The following is a 22,644-nucleotide window of genomic DNA, read 5'->3' as shown; positions in this document are numbered from 1 at the left end:
ATGTTAGGAACAATAGGTCCAGACATTTGCAAGATTTAATATTTTTTATCTTAAAATGAAATAATCCATCACAAAAGATATAATACATATTCTAAAATTATATTTTTTCAAACTTAATTTTCATTATCAATTTTTCGTTATGTTCATGTTTTATGTTTAAATAAAAGTACACATATTATTTGAACAGATATAATTATAAAAAAATATCTCTATAAACAAACCGAAGTAATTCCTGTTATGCTATAGGCATGTCCCATTACCAAACAATTGGAGATCTCAACTTCTGGTGTGTTTGCATTTTTTGGCGACTACAAAACATCACAGTCATAATTTTATATGTATTTTACACAGTCCTCTTTCCCTTTATGGGAACCAGTAGATTATGGGTCAAGTTAAAGTTACATATTTATATCTGAGTATTGAGTATGTAACTATACTCAAATAAGAGCCTGAGTTTATACATGATGGACTGTTTATAGTAAAATCACCAAATATCTACATTCAGTCAAAATATAAAGCTAACTGTTCAAGTTAACCTCGGGCAGTTCACTTTGAACACTAAAATCTGTGTAAAAATGTTAATTAAAAATGTAGACACACAAGCATCTGTCACCGAAACTCTGTAAAGTTATCTATCTAGCATAATTATATCTTAAATAATTATTGACAAATAAACAATAAAGAACAATTTTATTATATTAAACAAAATTTTCTAGTTTTCAGTCAAGAATTCATTGATATTCTTTAAAAGATGCAATGCATGCTATTTGGGCTGAAAAAAATCCTTGCTTTAATTCGTAAATCTATGTATCAACAATTTCTGGAGTGTTCAACTTATTTAAATTCTGCCTATAACTTACATGGATACAAGCACCCATTAACGAATTCATCTGATAACTTTTCCATAGCAGATCATATAAATTATCTGGTATCTTCGGTTTGTCTTTCAGATCTATAATTTCTGATATTGAACCAGTCATATCTACGATGGCATCTTGTATGTGACCACCAACTTATGCTTCGTAATTACCTCGCAATCTACACAATGTAAATAATAGTTAGCCCCGTGGTACATGTAAGAGAGCAAGAAACTCAATATAGTTACATTGCAATATATAAAGTGCAAATATATGTTTTATTGCTAAAGGAGAGGATCCAAACCTCCATTTTAAAAACAAAACAAGCAAAGTTTTACTATAAAAAATGTGTAAAAACACTTTCTTTGAAAAGAAAATCCTTTATTCATTAACATTTTCAGATATATACTGCTTTTGAATTTTGTTTTCTAGTACTCGTATTCATCTTCATCTAATCAGTATGCTTTTTTTACAACTTTAAATATTTTATTTCACAACTGGTCGTGAACAATGTCCCTTAGCGCTACAACAATGACGCTAAGGTTCCCTTCTGTGTTATTAATTGCTTATGAAACCAGGGGATTTGATTAGCAACATATATTTTATATTCATATCTTGTGATAGTTGCATTTTCCTAAAACTTTTCGGAATTTTGGTCCTCAATGCTCTTCAACTTCGTACTTTGTTTGGCCTTTTTAACTTTTTTGGATTCGAGCGTCACTGAGGAGTCTTTTGTAGATGAAACGCGCGTCTGGCGTATATACAAAATTTAGTCCTGGTATATATGATGACTTTTATATATATATATAGACAATTATATAAAGAAATTTAAAAAAAAGAACGGATTTTTGTTCGTCATTTGTTTTGATATTAAAAAAAAACATAAATTAAACCGAGATCAAGAATGACCAAGCAAGGTTGGCCTCATGCCTTGACACATATTTCATGAAATGGTGAGTAATTTATTACAGTCATCAAGTCACTTTATTCATCAACATTATCAGATATGTACTGCTTTTGAATTTTGTTTTCTAGTACTTTAATTCATCATTATCTAATCTGTTTGCAGTAACCTTAACCATGACACCTTTGTTTAAAATCTGCTAATACTACAGCCAAAATGCAAAGGGAAACCCCAAGTTTTGAAAATGTCCCTTATCAGTGTTTTAGATATAAGAAGATGTGGTATGAGTGCCAACGGGACAACTCTCTATCCTAGTCATAATTTGTAATAGTTATCAAATGTACCAGGATTAAAATTTTGGAGTAAACCATTATAGATCAAACTATGATCTTCAAAACAGAGCCTTGGCTCAAACTGAACAGTAAGCTATAAAGTGCCAACAAAATGACTAAAATAAACCCATTCAAACGGGAAAATCAACGGTATAATCTATATGAGAAAAGAAAATCGAGAAACACTTATGGACCACATTCACAAAATTGTGACAACCCCTGAACAGTGTTATCATCACCAACTTTATATTCTGGCCCTTGGTATAAAAATTAAATGGTTGTTTCTATTGCCACGTAAAAGACGACGTAAGTACTACTGGATACAGTACAAGATTGATTATTGATTGATTTATTATCAGTTGCTTAATATCCAGTGGAATATATTTCATAAATGTCCAAACAAGAAGAAATTATCAATACATGCAATACTGAATAGGTGGGTAGAGATAATTGGGATGAAAGGAGAGAAATTAATACTGCTACTGGAACATGAACATAAATTGGATAAGGGATAAGTAGTTTTGCCTGGCAAAAAGGTCACCTGCAGACCCTTCAAAGAGTTGTTGCAAGGGTTCTTTATGTGGATAGAGCTACACACTCTCTCACTACAAATATGAGGTACCCTGACAAAGAAACATACTTAGCATATGCCTTCTCCAGGAGAGCTGGCCAAAATTCATCTGGATCACTTCTGTTTCTTGCATATATCAGCTGCCTGCCATCTGTTGGTAGTAAATCATCAACGATGACCTCCACCCATTTACCATACCAATAAAAGTTAAAACGAAATAAACCTGTGAAAAGAGAAATGTTATGATATGAATTGATAATAGAAATTTCTAAGATGGGAAAAAAAGGTGAAAGATACCAAAAGGACATACAAATTCACAAGTTGAAAAATAAACAGAGAATGTCTAACAATATTTTCTTGGACTGTAATTCCTAATTGCATAAACTTGCTAAAAGTTTATATGGGAAAAAAATAAAGATTCTATCTGTTTATCATAGTTTCTGCAAAAAATGCAATCTTGGTAAAAATGATATAAGGACAATGATATCAGTTATATGGTTCGATTCTCACCCATTACTGACACAAAGAGGGTTAGTAAAATACATAGAGATATATGTTTACTCTAAAGTATGATATTGAAGATATCTAGAAAAATCCAATTGCATGAATCTGCTATCTGCTATGTATTTCTATTTATATGTTTATCAATACCTGTGTTTATATCACTTATATCACCATCAGAGGTCTCTGGGGGTCAACTCGATAGTCAATTAGATGGCATCAAGACTAAAGTACACTCGAAACAAAAACTTCATATTATCGAGCCAAAGCCTTGTAAATTGTTCATTTTATACTTTTTTATAAATTGGATAAATGTTTTACATTGTAATTAATCAAATATGAGAATTTGAGTCAAATCGTTGAATTTGAATTGGACAGATAGTGCCCATTTAAATATAAGAGGTAAATAGGTAAATTGATAATTTTGGTCATTTGACTTGTTTCTTGGTATTACTTTGTTGAACATTTTGCGGATTAACAGTTCTCTTTATCTTCAATCATAAACACTTAGAAATGTCATAAAAATATTGTTTCTGGGGCAACAACTCCAAATTGGGTTTCTGATTCGTCTAGCAAATAAAACTTTACCTAGTATTGATTTTTAACCAATGTTAGTTTGCCGTTACTGCTTCAGCTTTGAGCCGAAATCTACATTTTGTCTCTACATTCTTTTCTAGCTATGGTAGACATGGTTGCTAAGCAACCAAAATAAAATGCACAAACTTTATACTTAATACCATAAGACTCATATACCCAGTTTCAGAGGAGAAGATCTTTGAAAAAGTTTACATCGATGAGATGACGGACAACGGACACCAAGTAATGTCAAAAGTTCACTTGGCCCTGTGGTCCAGGTAAACTTATAAATTATAAAAAAAAAAACAACATCTCAATATGTGGTCTTACATTTCATATTCAAGTACAACAATGAATCTAATGATGAATAAAAGTAGTGAATATTTTTGTCTGTTTGTTGGACCATGCAACCATACCAGTTTTATGTCTATAAAAAGTCATGCAATCTTATTATCTGGATCATGTGTTGTTGTTGTTCATTGTGGTTTGTCTATGTTTGTATATTTGTTTTGTTTTTCCAGATGAGTTAGCTTATAAAATCATCATCATCATCATCAATTAGTAAATTTTACACATTAACTGCATGATGATTGATATGCCATTATATTAAATACGTAGTACAAATTTCTTCTCTAGTACATACATAATAGTATTTTATTTCAATATCTGATATTTCATATTTCTTTATCTAATATAGGTAAATATATATTTTTTTGCATACATTAAAGGAAAATATGTAATCTATGTTTTACAGTCCTGAACAGGCATGACATATGTACTACTGGCAGATATAAAAAAAAATTCAATCAATCAGTCTCTGAAGGATAGTTTTTGTCTAATTGGCTATCATACAACATGTCCTTGTTAAATTAATAATGTCCTCAACATATCAATTCCAGATATCTTAACTTTTTGTGAGTTGTTGCACTGAGTATATAGACACATTTATGCCGCAAACCATGTATTAGAACTGATCATCGGTATCTTTTTCGTATCTGTATAATACTGGAAATGAACTCAAAATACTGAGTAAAACTTATCGGTATGTAGATGCAACAGGTAATAAGTTAACAAAACTGATCAAAACATGTCGCATTGTAAAACCGGCAGTAAAATATCTGCATACATGATAGAAAAAAAGCACTAGTTGAAAATGACAATAGGGAACACAGGTTTTATCTGAAGTATGATAGCTGATAGAAGGGTGTGTGAATACAAACATATGTTTGTGTCATTCTGGTCTTTTGTGGATAGTTGTCTCACTGGCAAATATACCACATCTTCTTTTTTATATAATAACATAGCACTGCAAGTAACACAAATATGAAGGATCTCAAGTTGTTTATATCAGGTTGTTTTAGTTCAATAATTGGTTGTTAAAGTTACATCCATTTCCTAACTAACCGTAAAGTGTTGATACCTAAAAATTACTTCACTGACTAATGAAAATAGGATTTGTTTATTCCAGCATTTACCTCGTTCTTACTCACCTAAACATCCTTGGTCTAAATCATGCCTTGAAAATCCGTCTTTTACGAATCTAGGGTTGTCAACCAGTTCCTGGAAGTACATATATATTATGTGAATCAAATGATAAATTACTGTAAGCTATTACCAGCTTATGTATTAGTAATAGTTCTTCTCCAGAATTTTCTAGAATAAACATTAAATATTTTCCACTAAACGTTATCTAAACAAACAACAATCTATCGATCAGCCCATTGGCAAAATCACCCCTAGTTTTTGGTGGGGTTCGTGTTGTTTATTCTTTAGTTTTCTATGTTGTGTCATGTGTACTATTGTGTGTCTGTTTGTCTTTTTCATTTTTAGTCATGGCGTTGTCAGTTTATTTTCGATTTATGGGTTTGACTGTCCCTTTGGTATCTTTCGTCCCTCTTTTTTTTTCTTACCAGTATATCAGAAGTAGGTTTACCGTTTTTGGTTTGAGTGAAATGTCAAGTGTATGCGAGACTCGAGTAACTTAGAATCAAGTTGTATATGGCTATCGTTTATCTTTCTTCTTTTAAAAAAAATTAAATCGGCTTAATCATTACTGCACTTGATTAAACTCTCAATGGAATCGGTTTCTAGAGTTCAAGGATCAACAGACTGAAATGATGATCGACTAAAAGGACTTCACATGCGTCTCTGGTGTACTGATGCTATGCGATACGAGCAATCATGTGCAGGTATTAGATGCACCTTGCGGTCTGGATGTCGGTTAGGCGACGGAAAAGGACGTGAAGACTTTGTCTTCTTTCTTAATACGTCTTTAACGTCCAATGGCATTTATCACATGCAATCAAAGACGATAACAATTAATGGCTTAATGATTTTCTTATTACTTTCATATAATAATACTGAATTATAAGAAACATTCATACGAAGATCTAGAAACCTGAAAAAGTCTTATTTTTATTTATTCGAGAGTGAACAAAAGTTGTATCATCTTACTGCCAGTGGCGGATCCAGAAATTTTCATAAGAAGGGTCCCACTGACTGCCTAAGAGAAGGCCCGCTCTGGTCATGCTTCTTTGATTCCCAATTAAACAACCAATTTTACCCACAAAAGGGGACCCGGGACCTCTGAAAAACACTCTAAATCTGCCTCTGACTGCCTATCGTAAGCTTCTTACAGAGAAATATAATACAATTTATTAAATGTCTCCGGTTACAGCGAAATGCCTTACCATTGGCTAGTAATGCACATTTAAACGTCTCCATTTAGATAATTGTATATAATAGAAGAGTAGATAAATGTTTTATTGCCACTAATGTCCAGACGTTTAAGGTCAAAACCATAACTAGGATGATAAAAGTATTGTACCTAGGTTCAAACATACGTTGATTATATTACGTACAGCTCACTAACTATGCGCTAAAACTGCATGTACCACAACAACCCATGTTCGACATTTAAGGCATTGGGTGATAGTGTATTGGTCTTTAACGTTCAGTGGCAATTCTCACATGTACATAGAGACGCGAACATATTAATGGTTTAAGGACTTCAACCCTGCTTCCCCTAAACTGACTCATTGAATCGTATGTTTCTACGCGCTAGTTTACATGGTATCAGTCCACAAAACTAAAGTCGTTTATTAAATGACGACCTACTATCAAATGTGATATGAATTCGGTGAAAATTGTATCTATTGTATATACAACACCCCAAACTGCACATGACCAATGGGCCATGTGTAATTGTTCAACCTAAAAGTATACGACCATCATCGAAACAATTTTACAGGCTACAGCTTGGACAAATCTAGGAAAATCTATTGCGTTTCTAGATTTAAGAAGCAGACTCTGCAGGGTTCCTGTGATATGAATATTCTAGGCACATAAGAAAATGGTATCAATCTTAAAAATATGTGAACCTAGAGATGTTTTCAATTGCACACATGTTTAATTAAATCCTTAATGACATAATCCTTATCGTAGAAGATCCTTCGGCAGAAAAACTGGCAATAAAATAATATTTCACGAAGGTGTGTTGAATAGTTACTTTGACAACAAATTTACGACAGCAATTATTTGTAACTAAGATTCATCAAACAGATATATCTAATAATTTAAAAGTGGAGGTCACTATCCAATTCCTCATCTGGACGATGTGGGTTTTGATATGAGAGGTCACTTAAAAGTACATTTTATTCGGAATACCAGTACTGTAACCTGATTCACACCGTATATGTAAGAATGGAACAAGACAAAAATAATGACGACATTAACAATCATTTTTAGAAATATAATAAAAGTGAATAATTTAAATATGCCGAATACACTTTTTATGATATTTTGCAGTTACAGGTGGGCGGCAAAATCTATTTGTATGTCACAATTTGTTATCATGTACATCATCTTTTATAAATTCAACATTTAAAAACATAATTAAAACAAAATGGGCTTTAAAAAAACAAAGTACTTGCATAGAACTTTAATGATCTATACAATATACACTTTGCTTTATAGTAAACGCAAATCAAAAAGATCAATAGATAACAGGACCTTTAATTGTATATCTTTACATCCTAATAAAAGGTAAGACTCTTTTGATAAAAACTATATATATAGAAAAGGTTATATTTTCCTGGTCAAATTTATATATCATATAGATAAATAAATATATGTCTTAATATAAATTGATTACAAATGTCATGCAACAAGTAAAAAAACTAATTGCAACAAGAAACTCATCTAAATAAGCAAAAGGTTATGTTAGATTATGCACATATGAAATATTTGCCACTGAACAAGCAACGATAGATCAATCAAGCAAACAATCAACAAACAAACACACAATGGTATTACAGCTATAGTGACCCTGGATTCTTCGTCAGACAGAACAAAATTTTATGGAAGTTACCTACGTACCTACCTACCTAGTCCAAGTTAATGATCTTTATGTGTACATTTTAGCTTCCACAGAAAAAGTTTGTATTTCCAACACGTTATTTTTGGCATTTATTAATGCAATAATGTGGATTCATTTATTTTCAAGGTTACACATTTTCGTAAATTTGGGAATAAATGTGTTCTTTTTTATCGAAGATATTTGATGCAAGTGTATTGCAAATAATTATATGCAAGTCTTTAAAGATATGCAATCTAAAGTTACTTGAACATTTAATTCGTGGTTTATCTATATCTATGAAAATTGGTATTGATCTGAGACGAGTGCCTGTGGTTTTGATCACAAATGCCAGAGCCAAAAAATACTGTTTTCAACCAGAAACTCGTCCTGAATATACATACATGAAATAATTGCCACTAGACTTTAAGCACGCAATAGTCAATCAATCAAACAATCAATCAACAAACACACGATGGTATTATAGTTAGTGACCAATAGATACTTTTACAGATACAAAATAAAAAGAAATCGATTTTGTTGGGAAGTCAGTGTGCTTTATGTGTACTATCTAGCTACTACAGAAAAAGGTTGTATTTCCAATGAGTCGTTGTTGGCATTAAATAAAGCAATAGTATGAAGTTATTTATTTTCGAGGTTAGAAATTTTCGTTGATTGGAGAAAATTGTGTTTCCATGGATATTGAGTTTTGCGAATGTTTATATGCAAGTCCATAGAAAATCTAAAGTTTCTTAAACATTTAATTCGTGGTTAACCTATATCCACGAAATCAACAAAAATTGGTAACATACACAAACAATGAATCCACAGAAGGTTTGGTAATAATGAATATTGATGCTGATTTGTTGGTAATAACCTCGTTTTAATATACATTTATTTAACATAAAATCTGATCTCTAGCATTACTGTCATAGACAACTTACATTGTATATCGCAATTTTGCTATAGAAACTACAAAAGTAGAAATAGTTTCCTTACTTTAGTTTCATCATATTTTATAAAGATTTAATTTCGGAAATTAACAATTGAACAGCTAAAAAAATAAGGAAGAAATTTAATGAAACGATTCATAAAAAAAATCATATGTCACCGGCGAATTGATTAGAGTATGGTTAGGATTCCCAAGGTTTAATACAATTGAGAACGGAAATAGGAAATGTGTTGTAAGAGATAACAACCAAACCATAGAACAGACAACAAACAGCAGAAGGTCACCAATAGGTCTTCAATGCAGCGAGAAATTGCGCACCCGGAGGCGTCCTCCAACTGGCCCATAAACAAATATTTATACTAGTATAGTGATAATGGACACCATAATAAACTCCGAATAATGCACAAGACACCAACATTGAAAATCATACAAGACTAACAAAGGGTTAAGCTTTTTTTTTTTTAGATCTCAACACTCCCCTATACCTCTAGTCAATGTAGTACAGTATGCATAACAGTACACACAGTAAAATTCAGTTCAAGAGAAGTCCGAGTCCGATGTCAGAAGAGGTAACAAAAGAAAACAACAATAACAACAGTCTACTAGCGCGTCTGGCGTATATACTAAATTTAGTCCTGGTATCTATGTTGAGTTTAATTATACTAGCAGTTACTGGCATACTTACCTCAATTAAACTGATTGAAAAATTATGTTTTCATCATATGAATATGTATCAAATCTACTAATGTTTATACATATATATTTATTGATTACATGAAAATAATCTTAGTTTTTAGAGTAGTATTCCGTAAAGTTACCACTACTATAATGTTGATAAAATTAGAACCATATACACTAACTTTACCACCTGATAGATATACAATATATTCGTCGCTGGGCTTCTAAAATGTCGTATATGACTTTTTTGGCTAAAAATACTTTTTGACACAAATGGTCTGGGCGGTATGAAATCTTTGGTATTACAAAATAGCATACAGTGAGACCAATTAAAACATTTGAAATAAGACATATTACAAAATGGCCAATGTCAGTTGTTTGTAAATTTTGCTTCCAAAATGTTGGACGAAAACTTGAAAATCGTTGTATAATGGCTTTGGGAACAAAATAATTGTACATTTCTTTATTTCTGTGAAAATAATTGAAGTTCTCGGATAATCCAGTAGTGTCAAATTTTTTATTTCACTGCTATCGACAAAAATGTTCAAGTTGACATTTTCAAAATTTTCAAAGCCTGTTTGTGAGATTTTTTATTTTTGAAAAAATTGTAATTTACAACATTTTGGAAGCCCAGCGACGAATTATGGTAAATGTCAGGAAAATATAAACATTTTTGTATGACGCTGAGAAACTTGGGAAGGGCGAGGTTCTACCGAGTCCTTCCGCAGTTTTGCGACAAATACAAACAAGTTTATATTTTTATGACATTGACCTGATATTGTTTTATACTGTAATTGGTATTTATACATTGATAGTTTTTCAAATCGTAACACAAATGTCAAACTAATTTTCATCCCTTAATGAACCCCTGATTGTGGAGAAAGTGTTCAATGATGAAATTGACATTATAAAAAATATAGCTATGTTACTTTATTGAGAAAATAAACACAACTAGTTGCAGTATAATAACTTTTAGCATGACAATGTCAACAAATGTTCCTACTCACCCTGGGACGTTTCCATATAACGCCCCGTACTCCTGAAATCTGAGGCTGTGAGCCGGAGAATGTTAGTGAGGATGTACTTGGTGAAAAAATCAGGATCCACAAATATTTTGTTATTCCGAATAAGTTCTCTTTTAAGTCCTAAATAATCTTCTTGTCTTACGAGCCCCCTAGGTAAATTCATAATTGGATACCAATATCCTTTAGGAAAACGGGTAAAGTGTTTCCTCTGGGCTACACCGGTCTTATGTGAAAGCAGTATTCTAAATCATTCAATTTATATAAGAAATGATACATCTGATTTATACAATGGAAGATAGATGATATGGGTAGATTTCGCTGTGCATTGGTATGATATATATATCTTTAAAATTTCGATATGCATTGGTATGGTGCATGTGTCTATAAAGAGGGTGTGTATTGGTATGGTGTTTGTCTTTAAAGCATCACTATAATAACTGTTTTTGAATTTAAGTTTTTACATACTTAGATTTATCCTCACTACATTTTATAAATACTACTTATAAAACATTTACTTATCAGTGCTTTGAAGAAAGCATATTTATCCCCACTGTTGCCTTTTATTCCTGGAAATCAGGGTATCTAACAATTTTATTAAATAGTACGAGCACGCGAGATTCGTGGAAATCAGGGAATCTAACATTTTAATCAAATAGAACAGGTACGCGAGTTAATATGGGTGAGATTTTTTTAGGAGATTGGATTTTAATTAACTGTTTCTGATATAAATTTTTAGACGATACAAAGACAGTAGATTGTTTGTCGCTTGTTGACGTCAGCAAAAAAACAAACAAGGTTACATCGCGACGAGGGTCATATTCATATTTTTGCCTCCTGGCTACCACTCTGTTTCTGTGGATGCCAATATGAAGGACAAACAAAAAATTAACTATGCATTGCTTGCGCGTGGTATTAAGGTAGCACAATACAAAGATTTTTTTACTTCCAATCTCAAACCCTTAAATGCTTAAGAATGCATTTAAATTGATAAAAAAGGTATATATAGATAGATAAAAGATTAATCTTTTAAATGAATGTATATTTTTGTTATGCAACAATTATGCAATCAATTAATATGCAATTGATGGCAAAATCGTGATCAGTTCACTTGAATGATTTTAGCTCTTCTATCTCTATAACTATACAGGAAAGTTAAACGAAATCAACACAGCAAGAGCTACAAAAGGGTGTATCAAATTATCGTTATCGTATTCAATATTCTCAAAAATCTGTAATTAGTGTAAATATCCTTACCACATAAAAGTAGATAATGTTTAATTATGTATAAAATTTGATCTATACATTCTATTCGATATCTGAAACACCCTTTTGTAGATAATTGCTCTAGGAACAACATATAATAAAATCAACCCCTCTCGGTGTAACTATGAAGAAGCTAATTTTAATTGAAAGTGGAAATTTCTTGTAAAAGTTTGTAGACACAGTTAACATTGTAATTGGTTATATAATTGTTGTATAATACTAACATTGCATTATTGTGAAAGAGTAATCTAGTAGCTATCCGTAAATACCACTTTTATAAAATTTTAAGCATTATTAAGAAAGTTACAGCATTTTAAAACTGGGGAATTGAAGGTATAAAATCTTTGTACTGTGCTACCTCCAAAAAAATCATAGCGAACATGCTCATGAAGTTTGTTAAACTCTGTTTTGAGTTAAATTAACTAATAGCACTTGGATATACTGCCATGAATACTCTTATACTTTTTACGTCAGCACATGTCGCTCCTAGAGGTGAGATAAAATACCACACTGTAAAAAATAAACTGCGGCTTTATAAAAATGATTGCTATTCAGATACATATCCACCCAAAATCAGATGGCGTAGATGTAAGTTATTATAGCCATTTCAATCTCTTTCATACCATTACATGACGGAATATACCTATTTTTCTGTACAATTTCACAATTTAATGACGAATTTAAAACTATTTTCGCAAATAGTTGTACCGTATACGGAAGGGACAAGAAATGAAAAATAACGTATTCAGTTGTTTTCAGTCACCAATTTTACTAAAGAATTAATTTCCATTGAAAACTTTTATAAATGACATGAGTAATATAACTGCAAAATATAAGTAAAAGTGTAAACCAACAATGTTACACACTTTATAGCATATTTCGTTTCGCCTATGTATAATGGGTTCACCGAATGGACTCAAACTTTCATCTTTGATGGATAACATACTTAAACGTATTAAGTAAATTTAATAAAAATGTCTAGAATAAACTATTAACAATGCATGGACTCGATAATAAATATCAGCAATTCGTGTTTATTAATTTAGACGTCATCTGATTAACCATCGAAATTACAGCCGAAAATTGCCGACGGTTAAAAACCCCGATATGAACACAAATATAAATAAATTGCTACCTCATGTAACGGGATTTTTCTAGGTCTATTTGATTTCATAGTGTAGTTACCTGTATAAGAATTGTTTTGTGTGTGGATCGAATCGAACGGTTTTCCTTGTTCCGCTTTCCATGTTGATATGTTTTTTCCTTTTAATACATGTGCAACCCATCTACAGCTTTAGGGTAAAATTGAAGGTCACATAAATACGGATTCATTGAAGTCGAAGTATTCACTTGCAAGTGAATCATTCATCAGCGATTGTTTAGCCTTCTTTAACAAAATTAAACCAAACTGGCTACTCAAGCCCATAATATTTCATTATTCCACTTCTATCAATGACGGGAAAGTTTTAACTGATAGAGGAATCAGTCTCGGAGGGGGGATATAAAACTTTAGTGTTAAGAGTAAAATCATGAATATAACTCAATAAATCTGCAAAAGGTTTTCAGCAAATATCAATTATTTTGATAAATCACCATAACAAAGCATTCTGCTTGATTCTTAGTCGGACAGGTACTTAGATTAAATAACACTGAGCATCGGAATATGCTTCATACATATATATATATATATATATATATATACTTATAATGCCTTCTGAAACTTGTTAATTTGTCTTTTCGAACTTTATATATATATATATATAACTCGTCTAAACATCAACCCAACAATGTTAGATCTGTAAATCCCTCGCCGGGATTCGAACCCATGCTACTGTGATATCGTGACACCAAATCACCGTCCCGCTAGACCTGGGCTCTCAAAAAAAGAGCTTTCGCTGGCCGTGTGTTACCTTTCCTCGTCAGTTTTAATCTAGCGGCGTACTGCAGTACATACATATATATATATATATATATATACTGTCACATTGTTACAGCGGTTCATGTCGCTAAGGGAGATGCCACAAAAAAAAATCACCTTTTCGAAATTAAAGCTTTATGAAAGAAATAGGAAGATTTGGCATGATTGCTAGTGAAACGAATATCTAAATGTGGTTAAAATTGTAAGAATATCGTTGGAAGCCTCTAGCAAAGGTTCTTTCTAAAGACATTGATTATAAACCAACATCACTAGATTGTATTTTTATCTGTTGCGCCATTTGCCCAACCTTTACAAAAATTGGTTAGAGAGTGTTTCATGGGTTGAACAAGATTCCTACTGAATTTGAAGTTCATAAGGTCGAACTTTCAGGTTAAACAGGCGCGGATCCAGAGGGGGGGGGGGGTTCCGGGGGTTGGAACCCCCTTTTTTTTGAACGATCAATGCATTTGAATGGGGACATGTAATTGGAACCTCCCCTTTGTCATGGGTTAAGAACCCCTCCCCCCTTTTTAAAATGGCTGGATCCGCCCCGGTTAAAGTAGCCCATTTACTTGCTCTCGTCATTGTGTATTATGGTTCACCAATGATGATACGCTATTGTTTCATAAAACTTTATTTTGAGTTATTCATATCTAAATTGAAAATGTTATTTATAAATGAATCAGATTTACAAGTTTAGAATTGAGAATGGAAATGGGGAATGTGGCAAAGAGACAACATACAACCCGACCATCGAATAGACAAAAGCAGAAGGTCACCAATATGTCTTAAATGCAGCGAGAAATTCCCGCACCCGTGGCGTCCTTCAGCTGGCTCCTAAACAAATATATATACTAGTTCAGTGATAATGAACGCCTTACTAAACTCCAGATTATCCACAAGCAACTGTTTACTTGGTGATTTCAATGCACAATGTAGTAACTACAATGAATATGTTGACCTCAATAGAAATATTCTTGACTTTTGTAATGTGCCAACTGTCAATAATGTTGTAGATGTTATGTAATTTAAGTTTGTTTTGTCCTTCATTGAACTGTTGATGTCATCCGTAAGAAGTATTATTATAGAGTACGTTCTACAATTAATCATGATGATTTGGTATGTAAAAGTAGAGCTGAGAAGTAGAGGGTGTAAGAAAAGTTCGAAAAGACAAATTAACAAGTTTCAGAAGGCATTATAAGTAAACTGCGTGGTCTGCGTACCACGGCTCCTAAGTCTTATTGGTCATTGTTAAACAAGGGCTGTGAGAAGGTACGGAAAATTGTTTACATGAACTCTAAATAACAGATTGTTCAATTATATAGAAAGTTTAGGATTATTATGTGAAGAACAGACAGGGTTCAGAAAGGGGTATGACACTGTTGATTATATCTTTAATTTGAAATGCCTCATTGATTTGTATTTATTTAGGAGGAAAACCAGGACAGATTTCCAAATAGCATTATAGTGTATGCACAATCTCTGGATGATAAAGCCCTTAAACATCTCTTAGTAATCTTTGCAATGCAAAATTTCTGCACCTATCTAACATTTCTTCATTGGTAAACGGACAAAAAGTCACAGCCAGGACATAAAGTCACAAATTTGGTAGGACAAAAAGTCACAAATAATTGTTGACAATTGTTTGAATATATTTGAGAAATATCTAGAAATATAAACTTTTTGTTACATATATTTATATTAAAGTTTAAGACATTGTCATTATACTTGAAAAATCAAGATTTATCTAATTTTAATCATGCAAAGGATATATTCCTTGGCACCGCGAAGCCATGTAAGTGCCAATCCACTAAGACATTTTGTTTTCTTAAAAATTATTTGATCATCTTTGATATTTTTTGGAAAAATTTTGTTTACAAAGTTGGTTTTTATACAATAGTTCAAGAAAATACATTTGTTTAAGATGAGCATTTTCTTATTCAAAGAAAACTATCTAAAAAAAATAAATTGTGACTTTTTGTCATGTGATTTTCTGTCCTACATTCTCCTTCATTTTCTGTGTATGACAGTTGTAAATTTCCCTCTTTTCATTCGATTCAATCAAGGACGTATAACTAACATACGTCCTTGATTCAATCTACCAATTGTTTTAATTGTAAATTTATTCTCATCCTCAATGATTCCTCAATATATAGCGTTGAATGTTAAACATATGAAAATCAATCAATCAGTATTGAACACCACTATGGGGAGTTAAATGTGAAGAAATTTTTCTTAAAATGAATAATCAGTCTTGTATATTTGAAGACTCTAATACTCAGTTCTATGTAACAATTAATTTTCAATTTTTATCTCCAATACTGCTTAACAGAGTGACTTCATATTTAGTCAGGAGCTCAACAATGATGAATTGTAAAAGGGTAGCTTTTTCAGATCTGTTGAACACTTAGTTTCTTTTTTTCCCTATACTTTGAACAACATGTAAATGCATGTCTAGTACACCAACATGTGTATTTAATTTAAGACCAACTTAACGATTAGTCTGATTCTATGAATGATGCTTATAGTTATTTATTTAGGTGGAGTTATAGATATACAACACCTACCCCTACTTTTTTCAACATCTTCTGCTAGTCTAATGATATTATCCTGTCCACTCCTCTTGCAAGAGACTGAACCAAACCATGGCTAGCAATGATGGTTAGCTTTGGATATTCCAAAGATAGGTTTGAACTTATAAAATATAAAGTAGAAAATGACATTGTGTAGGAAAGATTATCACACATTTGTTAAGAATACAAATTTTATTGCCTATATGCCAAAGCCACAGATTTGCCCTTGTCATATTTCTGCAAGGTCAAATAACCGTTTATCTTGCTCTGTTATTAATGCCAGTATAATGAAGTGTTCCTCATCAGGGTCAATTAAAATGACAGCAGAATTTGTTGAAGAAATGAAAAAAAATACCAGTGCTTTGAAAATTTTAATGTTAAAGGACTATAGTTTTGAACTGTAGGGGACCTGTGATAAATGATTTCAGTGAAGGAAAATAAATTAATATGGTGTGATCAACATTCTTTCCACTTACAAACATTTGTTCAATATGTGATAAATAGATTATAGTAGGTCCTTCTTCATGTTGGCCTTTGTATCAACCCATAGGAGCTCTCAACCTAGTGTTTTGGGCTAATATGAGAGTATCTGGATGATTCTAAGGCTGATACTGAAACAAGGCATGTTCTAACTATAGATGTGTAAATGTTTCATTGAAATAAATTGTTGTTAAGCAATGCCTGCTCAAAGAATAATTATGTAAGATAAAACAATAACATACTTTATTCAAAAAGAAAATAAAAATGTTACAATTAAATGTACATTTAGCATCTATTTCCTTTACAAATCATGCATATAAAATAAGATATTCGATTAAAATTCAGTGTATTTCATTTTAAAATTCGCACCTATTACTATATTCGTTATTGCAGAAATCAAAATTATGACAAAAAACTTACTATGATAAGCAGTTTTAAGAGATTCTTAAAAAAGAAGGTTTCAATGAGCCTGTATCACTCAAATATCCTTCTATAATAGACCAACAGATCAATTAACATAAATCCCAAGAATAAAATTCTATCAAGTTTGATGAACATCATTCCTGTCATTGTTAAATTGACATCAATATAATATTGATGGTAATGACAGTTGAAGAGTACTGATGATTGGAATTTTAACGACCTTGACTGACTTGAAAGTCATCGCATTGTGGGCAGAGTACTGGTAGAAGACCATATATATATAGTGTTGATTGGGTCGGAGGCAGTTTAATATATAAAATGCTGATCAGGAATACTGATTCATTTGATCAAAATCTTGGCCAATTAATCGGGAAAATGTGCTCATTGAATGTTAGCTTTTTTACTTTAAAAAATACTTTAGATATAGTATATGGAAACTCAGTAGACAAATTTTGGCAAAAAACTGAGAAAGAAAGGTTTGAAAATGTAGGCAAGATATAACAATTGGTACTAAATGGTGACAATAACACACACAGTAAGGCTGTAAAAATATAAGCTTAAAACTTGCTGCCATTTCTAGAAAAAGTCTTTGTACAAACAAAATTCATTGTAATGTTATTCGTAGAGTTATCCTCATGGATTTCTGATGTTTTGGTCGATCAGTTGGTCAGCAGTACATTGTGTAGTATAGATACTGAAAAAGAGAAAAGACATTTCTCCAAATATTTCATGATTATGCAATTTTATGCCTTTAAAAAAACGTTTGACTAACACTCGCTGCTCTGTTGAACTCTATTAAAAAACACTTTATATAGAAACAAGAAAAATTATACCAATTCAAAACTGTACATGAAGGAATTAGTTTTTAATGTTTTGCTTTTGAACATGGTTAAAGAGAAACAAAGGTCAGTGAACATTTCCCCTGTTGTAGAATGGATAAATATTTTAATCTCAAAATCTTAATTGAGATAATGTAGGTTCTAGTAAGATTGAATTCTCATTACTTTTCTTGTAATTATTTAACAGTGAAAACTTACTTCATTTAAGGTGAATGAAGCAGCATCATTATTACCACCAGTTTTCAACTGCTGTTCCTTAAATAGTTCTAAAATAAAATAGAAAGATGCTTGAAGTTAATAAATAGACTCTGCAATAAAAAGTTTTCATCAAAAACCTTGAAGCAAAATCAAACTCCAAAAATACCCGACACAAATGAAGGCAATGAAACAATTATAACAAATAAATGAAGAATGTTTTTTTTGCTTTTTAATGTTGAAGCCCATATGATACCATATAGATATTTTCATTTTTTAGTTTAGGAATGCAACAAGATGAGATACAAAAACGCTATAGATTATATCAAATTAGAGGATTAATAAAGCATCTATACACAATATTTTGCAATTATTTATCCAATAGCCGTAAAAAGATTATTGCAAGAATATATTGTCTACTAGATAACCTGGGCCCGGTTGTTCAAAATGCTGGATAAAGTTATCCACAGGATAAAGTCTGTATCCACTGGATAACTTTTGTCCACTGGACAAATCCGGTTGTTCAAAAATTGTCCAGTGGATAAAATAGCTTAACCACGGACAAGATTTGTCCAGTGTCTGGGGGTTCGGATAAGTTCTTATCCAGAGGCTAAATATGGCTGCCCATGTGTTGTATGATGTGTAGTAGAAATATAAACCACGCATAAATAGTGAATTTCACGGTGAACCATATATAGAATTTCAGGCTAGGTTAAGATTTTCTGCAGCGAACATAGAAGTTTAAACAATTTTGCTTTATGATGATTTGAAAAGACCTACCCAGAGAAATTATGCCATTCCAGTTGCCAAACAGATTAAAATTTATACTCTCAGATGTTTTTTTTACAGTTGCATTGCTTGTTATTGTGTAATATTGAAGTGAAAAAAAATCAGTTCGGACAAATTTTAAGAACGCCTTTTCATGACTTTAAATTATTACATGACGTCACAAAAGTTCTGACGTAAAAGATGCTCGGCCAACGCACCTGTTGAGGAACAATGCGATACAAGTTGTTTTTCATATCACATAAATTTTCCAACTGCGATTTGGAAAGCACAATAGAATAATCAGAAATACTGGTCAGTTCTCTTAAAGGACAAGGTGCAATAAGCATCAGAGAACGACCCCTTATTTCGTTCAAATTAAAAGTGACTTGCCATTAATTATAATACTATATTTAAAAAAAAATTTAATCCTGTATTGTTGTAAACATCAATAGATTTTCCAACTTCCGCTGATATTATTCATGCTCTGTTGCTGTAAAACCTCAAGATTCGCGAAAAGAGCAGTCTGAAAATTGCAGTTTCAAAACCTTTTTCTGCATTTTAAACTATGAGCGTACCTATGGCCCACGATCATATTTATACAAGACATTTCTTGAACATAAATGTTGATGCAGTTCAAATATTTTAGTGGGCCGTAGGTACTCTCATAGTTAAAAAATAACAAAAAATAACAAATATCGTCGTAGTTTTCATTGAATCATCGAATTTTTTAAACGAACTGCGGACCGGAGATGATTTCCGGTATTCACTGGATCCGACGACATACTTATATTCATGCTACAATAATAGCTAGTTTCTTTTGGACGAACATTAAACATATTTGAGACAGGAGAACAGGATATTCCTGTATTTCTTAATCATGAATTTAAAGTGACATTTTAGCAGACCGTCGAATTTTGACCCAAAATTAGACGTAACTGGGACAAACTTCAGAGAAAATTTTGGGAACGTAATTATAAATGAATATAGACTAATAACTGGTTCATACTCAAACGCTGCCTATACGCATTTTGTTTCATAATTTTTACGAAATCGCCGCAATGGAATGTTTTAATCTCCGTTAGCACTTTTGTGAAAAGTGCTTTCTTTCACGTCCGCATTTCTATCAAGTATGGCATGCCAAGTTAACATTTTAAGGCAATCTTTTAATATAAATACAGATGGCGAATATAAATTACAGAACTGTGAATAATAACATACATTGTAATTCATATGACATAAGAAGACACCATGTGACAATTTTCATTATTTAATTGTGTAAGTGTAACAATAATAAAGATCAAACAAATTATCCAACACTTTTATGATCTAAATTATGTATCTTGAGTAATTTTTTGGTTATGGTGTTGAATTTATTTATTGGACTTATGATAAGTAATTGTACCCCGCCTTCCCGTTGTTCTTTTTCAACGACAACGCATGTTACCTCGTATTTCTTGTTTTCAAATTTTTCTCTATGTATGTATAACTTTCCGTTTTAAATATGCATGCATAAAGTATTTGTCACTGGATGGTCAGAAAACATCATATATCTCCTCCTAAATAGCAGTACTATAATGAATTTAAACATATTCAAAAGAATAACACATTCGTTTATTTTTTAATCAGATATTCACACGTCAAAGAAAATAGAATAAATATTGAATATTAAAGGAAAAAACCGCATCATAGTCAAAGATGTCTTGCTTTTTAATTTTGTACACTAGACATGTGTTTCGTATCTTGAGGTGTTAACAGCAACAGAGCATGAATAATTTCAGCAGAAGTTGAAAAACTCATCAGTGACGATCGAATAAAAAAATGTCAAAAGACCATAACAGTCTCAAAATTCTGATTTTTTTTTGCCAAATACAGCTAAGGTTTATTTATTCCTGAATAGATCATCCGTAGTTTTTCAAACAATTCAAAGTTTTGTTAACAGTTAATTCATAAAATTTAGATGGCCTAATTAAGGGACGACATCAAAAGTTCAATGTAGGATAAAAAACTTAATTCACATAGTTTTTTCACTGACCCCCCACCCCCCCCCCCCTCTTTACTTAATTTGGGAAAAATTGATTGACCAATAGGGATGTATGTAAAAATCGATTTTAGATATACAAAACTTGCAGAAGTTTAACCCCCCCACCCCCAAACTATTTGATTTAAGTTTTTTATCCTACATCGATCTTTTGATGTCGTCCCTAATAGGGTCCCATTTTTTTTTTTTATCTCGTAATTACGGGTAAATATCTCATAACTGTTGCGTAATTACACAATAATTATCTCGTAATTAAGCGATTTATCTAAAAAAAAAAAAAAAAACAACAAGGATGGTGACATGTGTCTCTAAACATTCAAGGGCTCACTAAAAAATCCTTGAAATTGTTAGTTTTTAGTCTTTCTCCATATATAAAAGATCGTAATAAATTAGTGACGAGGTTCCGAATATTTTTTTCGTGAGTATGCCATTTTGGGGAATTTTCTGCGACTGGCATACAAGTGAAAGGTTTGACTAACCATAACACCAGGTCTAATCCACCATTTTCTACATAAGAAAATGCCTGTACCAATTCGGAATATAACAGTTGTTATTCATTTGTTTGATTTTGCTAGATAAAGGACTCTCTGTACCAATATTTCCTCGGGTCGTTTATTTGTTTGTTTTTTTACTTTTTATTAGCACTTTCTTGAATCTTTTGATTAACTCATTTATTAGATAATTGTTTTCTTGCTGAATTTTAATCATTTTAATATACATTTTTGCATTTTTGTCTCCTTTTTTATCCCCTTTTCTCTTTTCTCCTGCCCCTTCTCTCCTCTCTCCCTTCTCTGGCCCCTCTCTCCCATGCTCCCAATACCCTGTCCAGACCCTCTTTAATATACAGTTTTGTGAATCATTTTCGCCATCAATGATAATCGTTGCCATAAATGTTAATTTGGCATGCCATACTTGATAGAAATGCGGACGTGAAAGAAAGCACCTTTCTTAAAAACGTCAATGAAGATGAATCCGGGGATGAATCGCCTAGTTTGTACATTCCAGGGCGATGACCTCGTCATTTATAAAACAAAATACATGTTTCTGAAGGTGAAGATGTACTAAATTTTACATCAATATCCATCTGTTGAGTAAAGAATATTTATGCAAAATGTGTTCCTGTTTAAAACCACCATTCCTCGGAGATTACATTCTAAACAAAGTTTTGCAGTTTTTACGCTACAAAAGACATGTTTATGCTTTGACATGATTAATGTCTGTGTCACAGGGTTCTTAATATTGAAATTTAGTAAAAAAAAAAAAAAGGAACTGTTTTAGTATGAACAACTTATCAAAAAACTTCATTCAAGTTCCTAAATTTCTTTGAACATGTTGAAGTTTGTCACAGCTCCTTCTGATTTTGGTCAAAAATCGACGGTCTGCTAAAATGTCATTTT

General features: G+C 31.9%; 1 protein-coding gene across 2 annotated transcripts in view; it reads right to left on the bottom strand.

Moving 5' to 3' along the window:
* Positions 1 to 17,210: 17,210 nt before the first annotated feature.
* Positions 17,211 to 22,644, bottom strand: part of LOC143045608 (calpain-B-like) — a 36,292-nt gene continuing 30,858 nt past the window's right edge. For both annotated transcript variants that reach the window (XM_076218218.1, XM_076218219.1), the window contains 2 exons: positions 18,445 to 18,512; positions 17,211 to 18,101 (listed from right to left, as the gene is read on the bottom strand). In XM_076218218.1, coding sequence (XP_076074333.1) covers positions 18,075 to 18,101; positions 18,445 to 18,512 — 95 coding nt within the window. In that variant the 3' untranslated portion in view covers positions 17,211 to 18,074. The remainder of the gene's footprint in view (positions 18,102 to 18,444; positions 18,513 to 22,644) is intronic.

Source organism: Mytilus galloprovincialis, chromosome 9 (assembly GCF_965363235.1).
Source record: "Mytilus galloprovincialis chromosome 9, xbMytGall1.hap1.1, whole genome shotgun sequence".
NCBI classification, from domain to species: domain Eukaryota; kingdom Metazoa; phylum Mollusca; class Bivalvia; order Mytilida; family Mytilidae; genus Mytilus; species Mytilus galloprovincialis.
The sequence above is the reverse complement of the archived record's forward strand: the minus strand, read 5'-3'. Positions and strand labels throughout refer to the sequence as shown.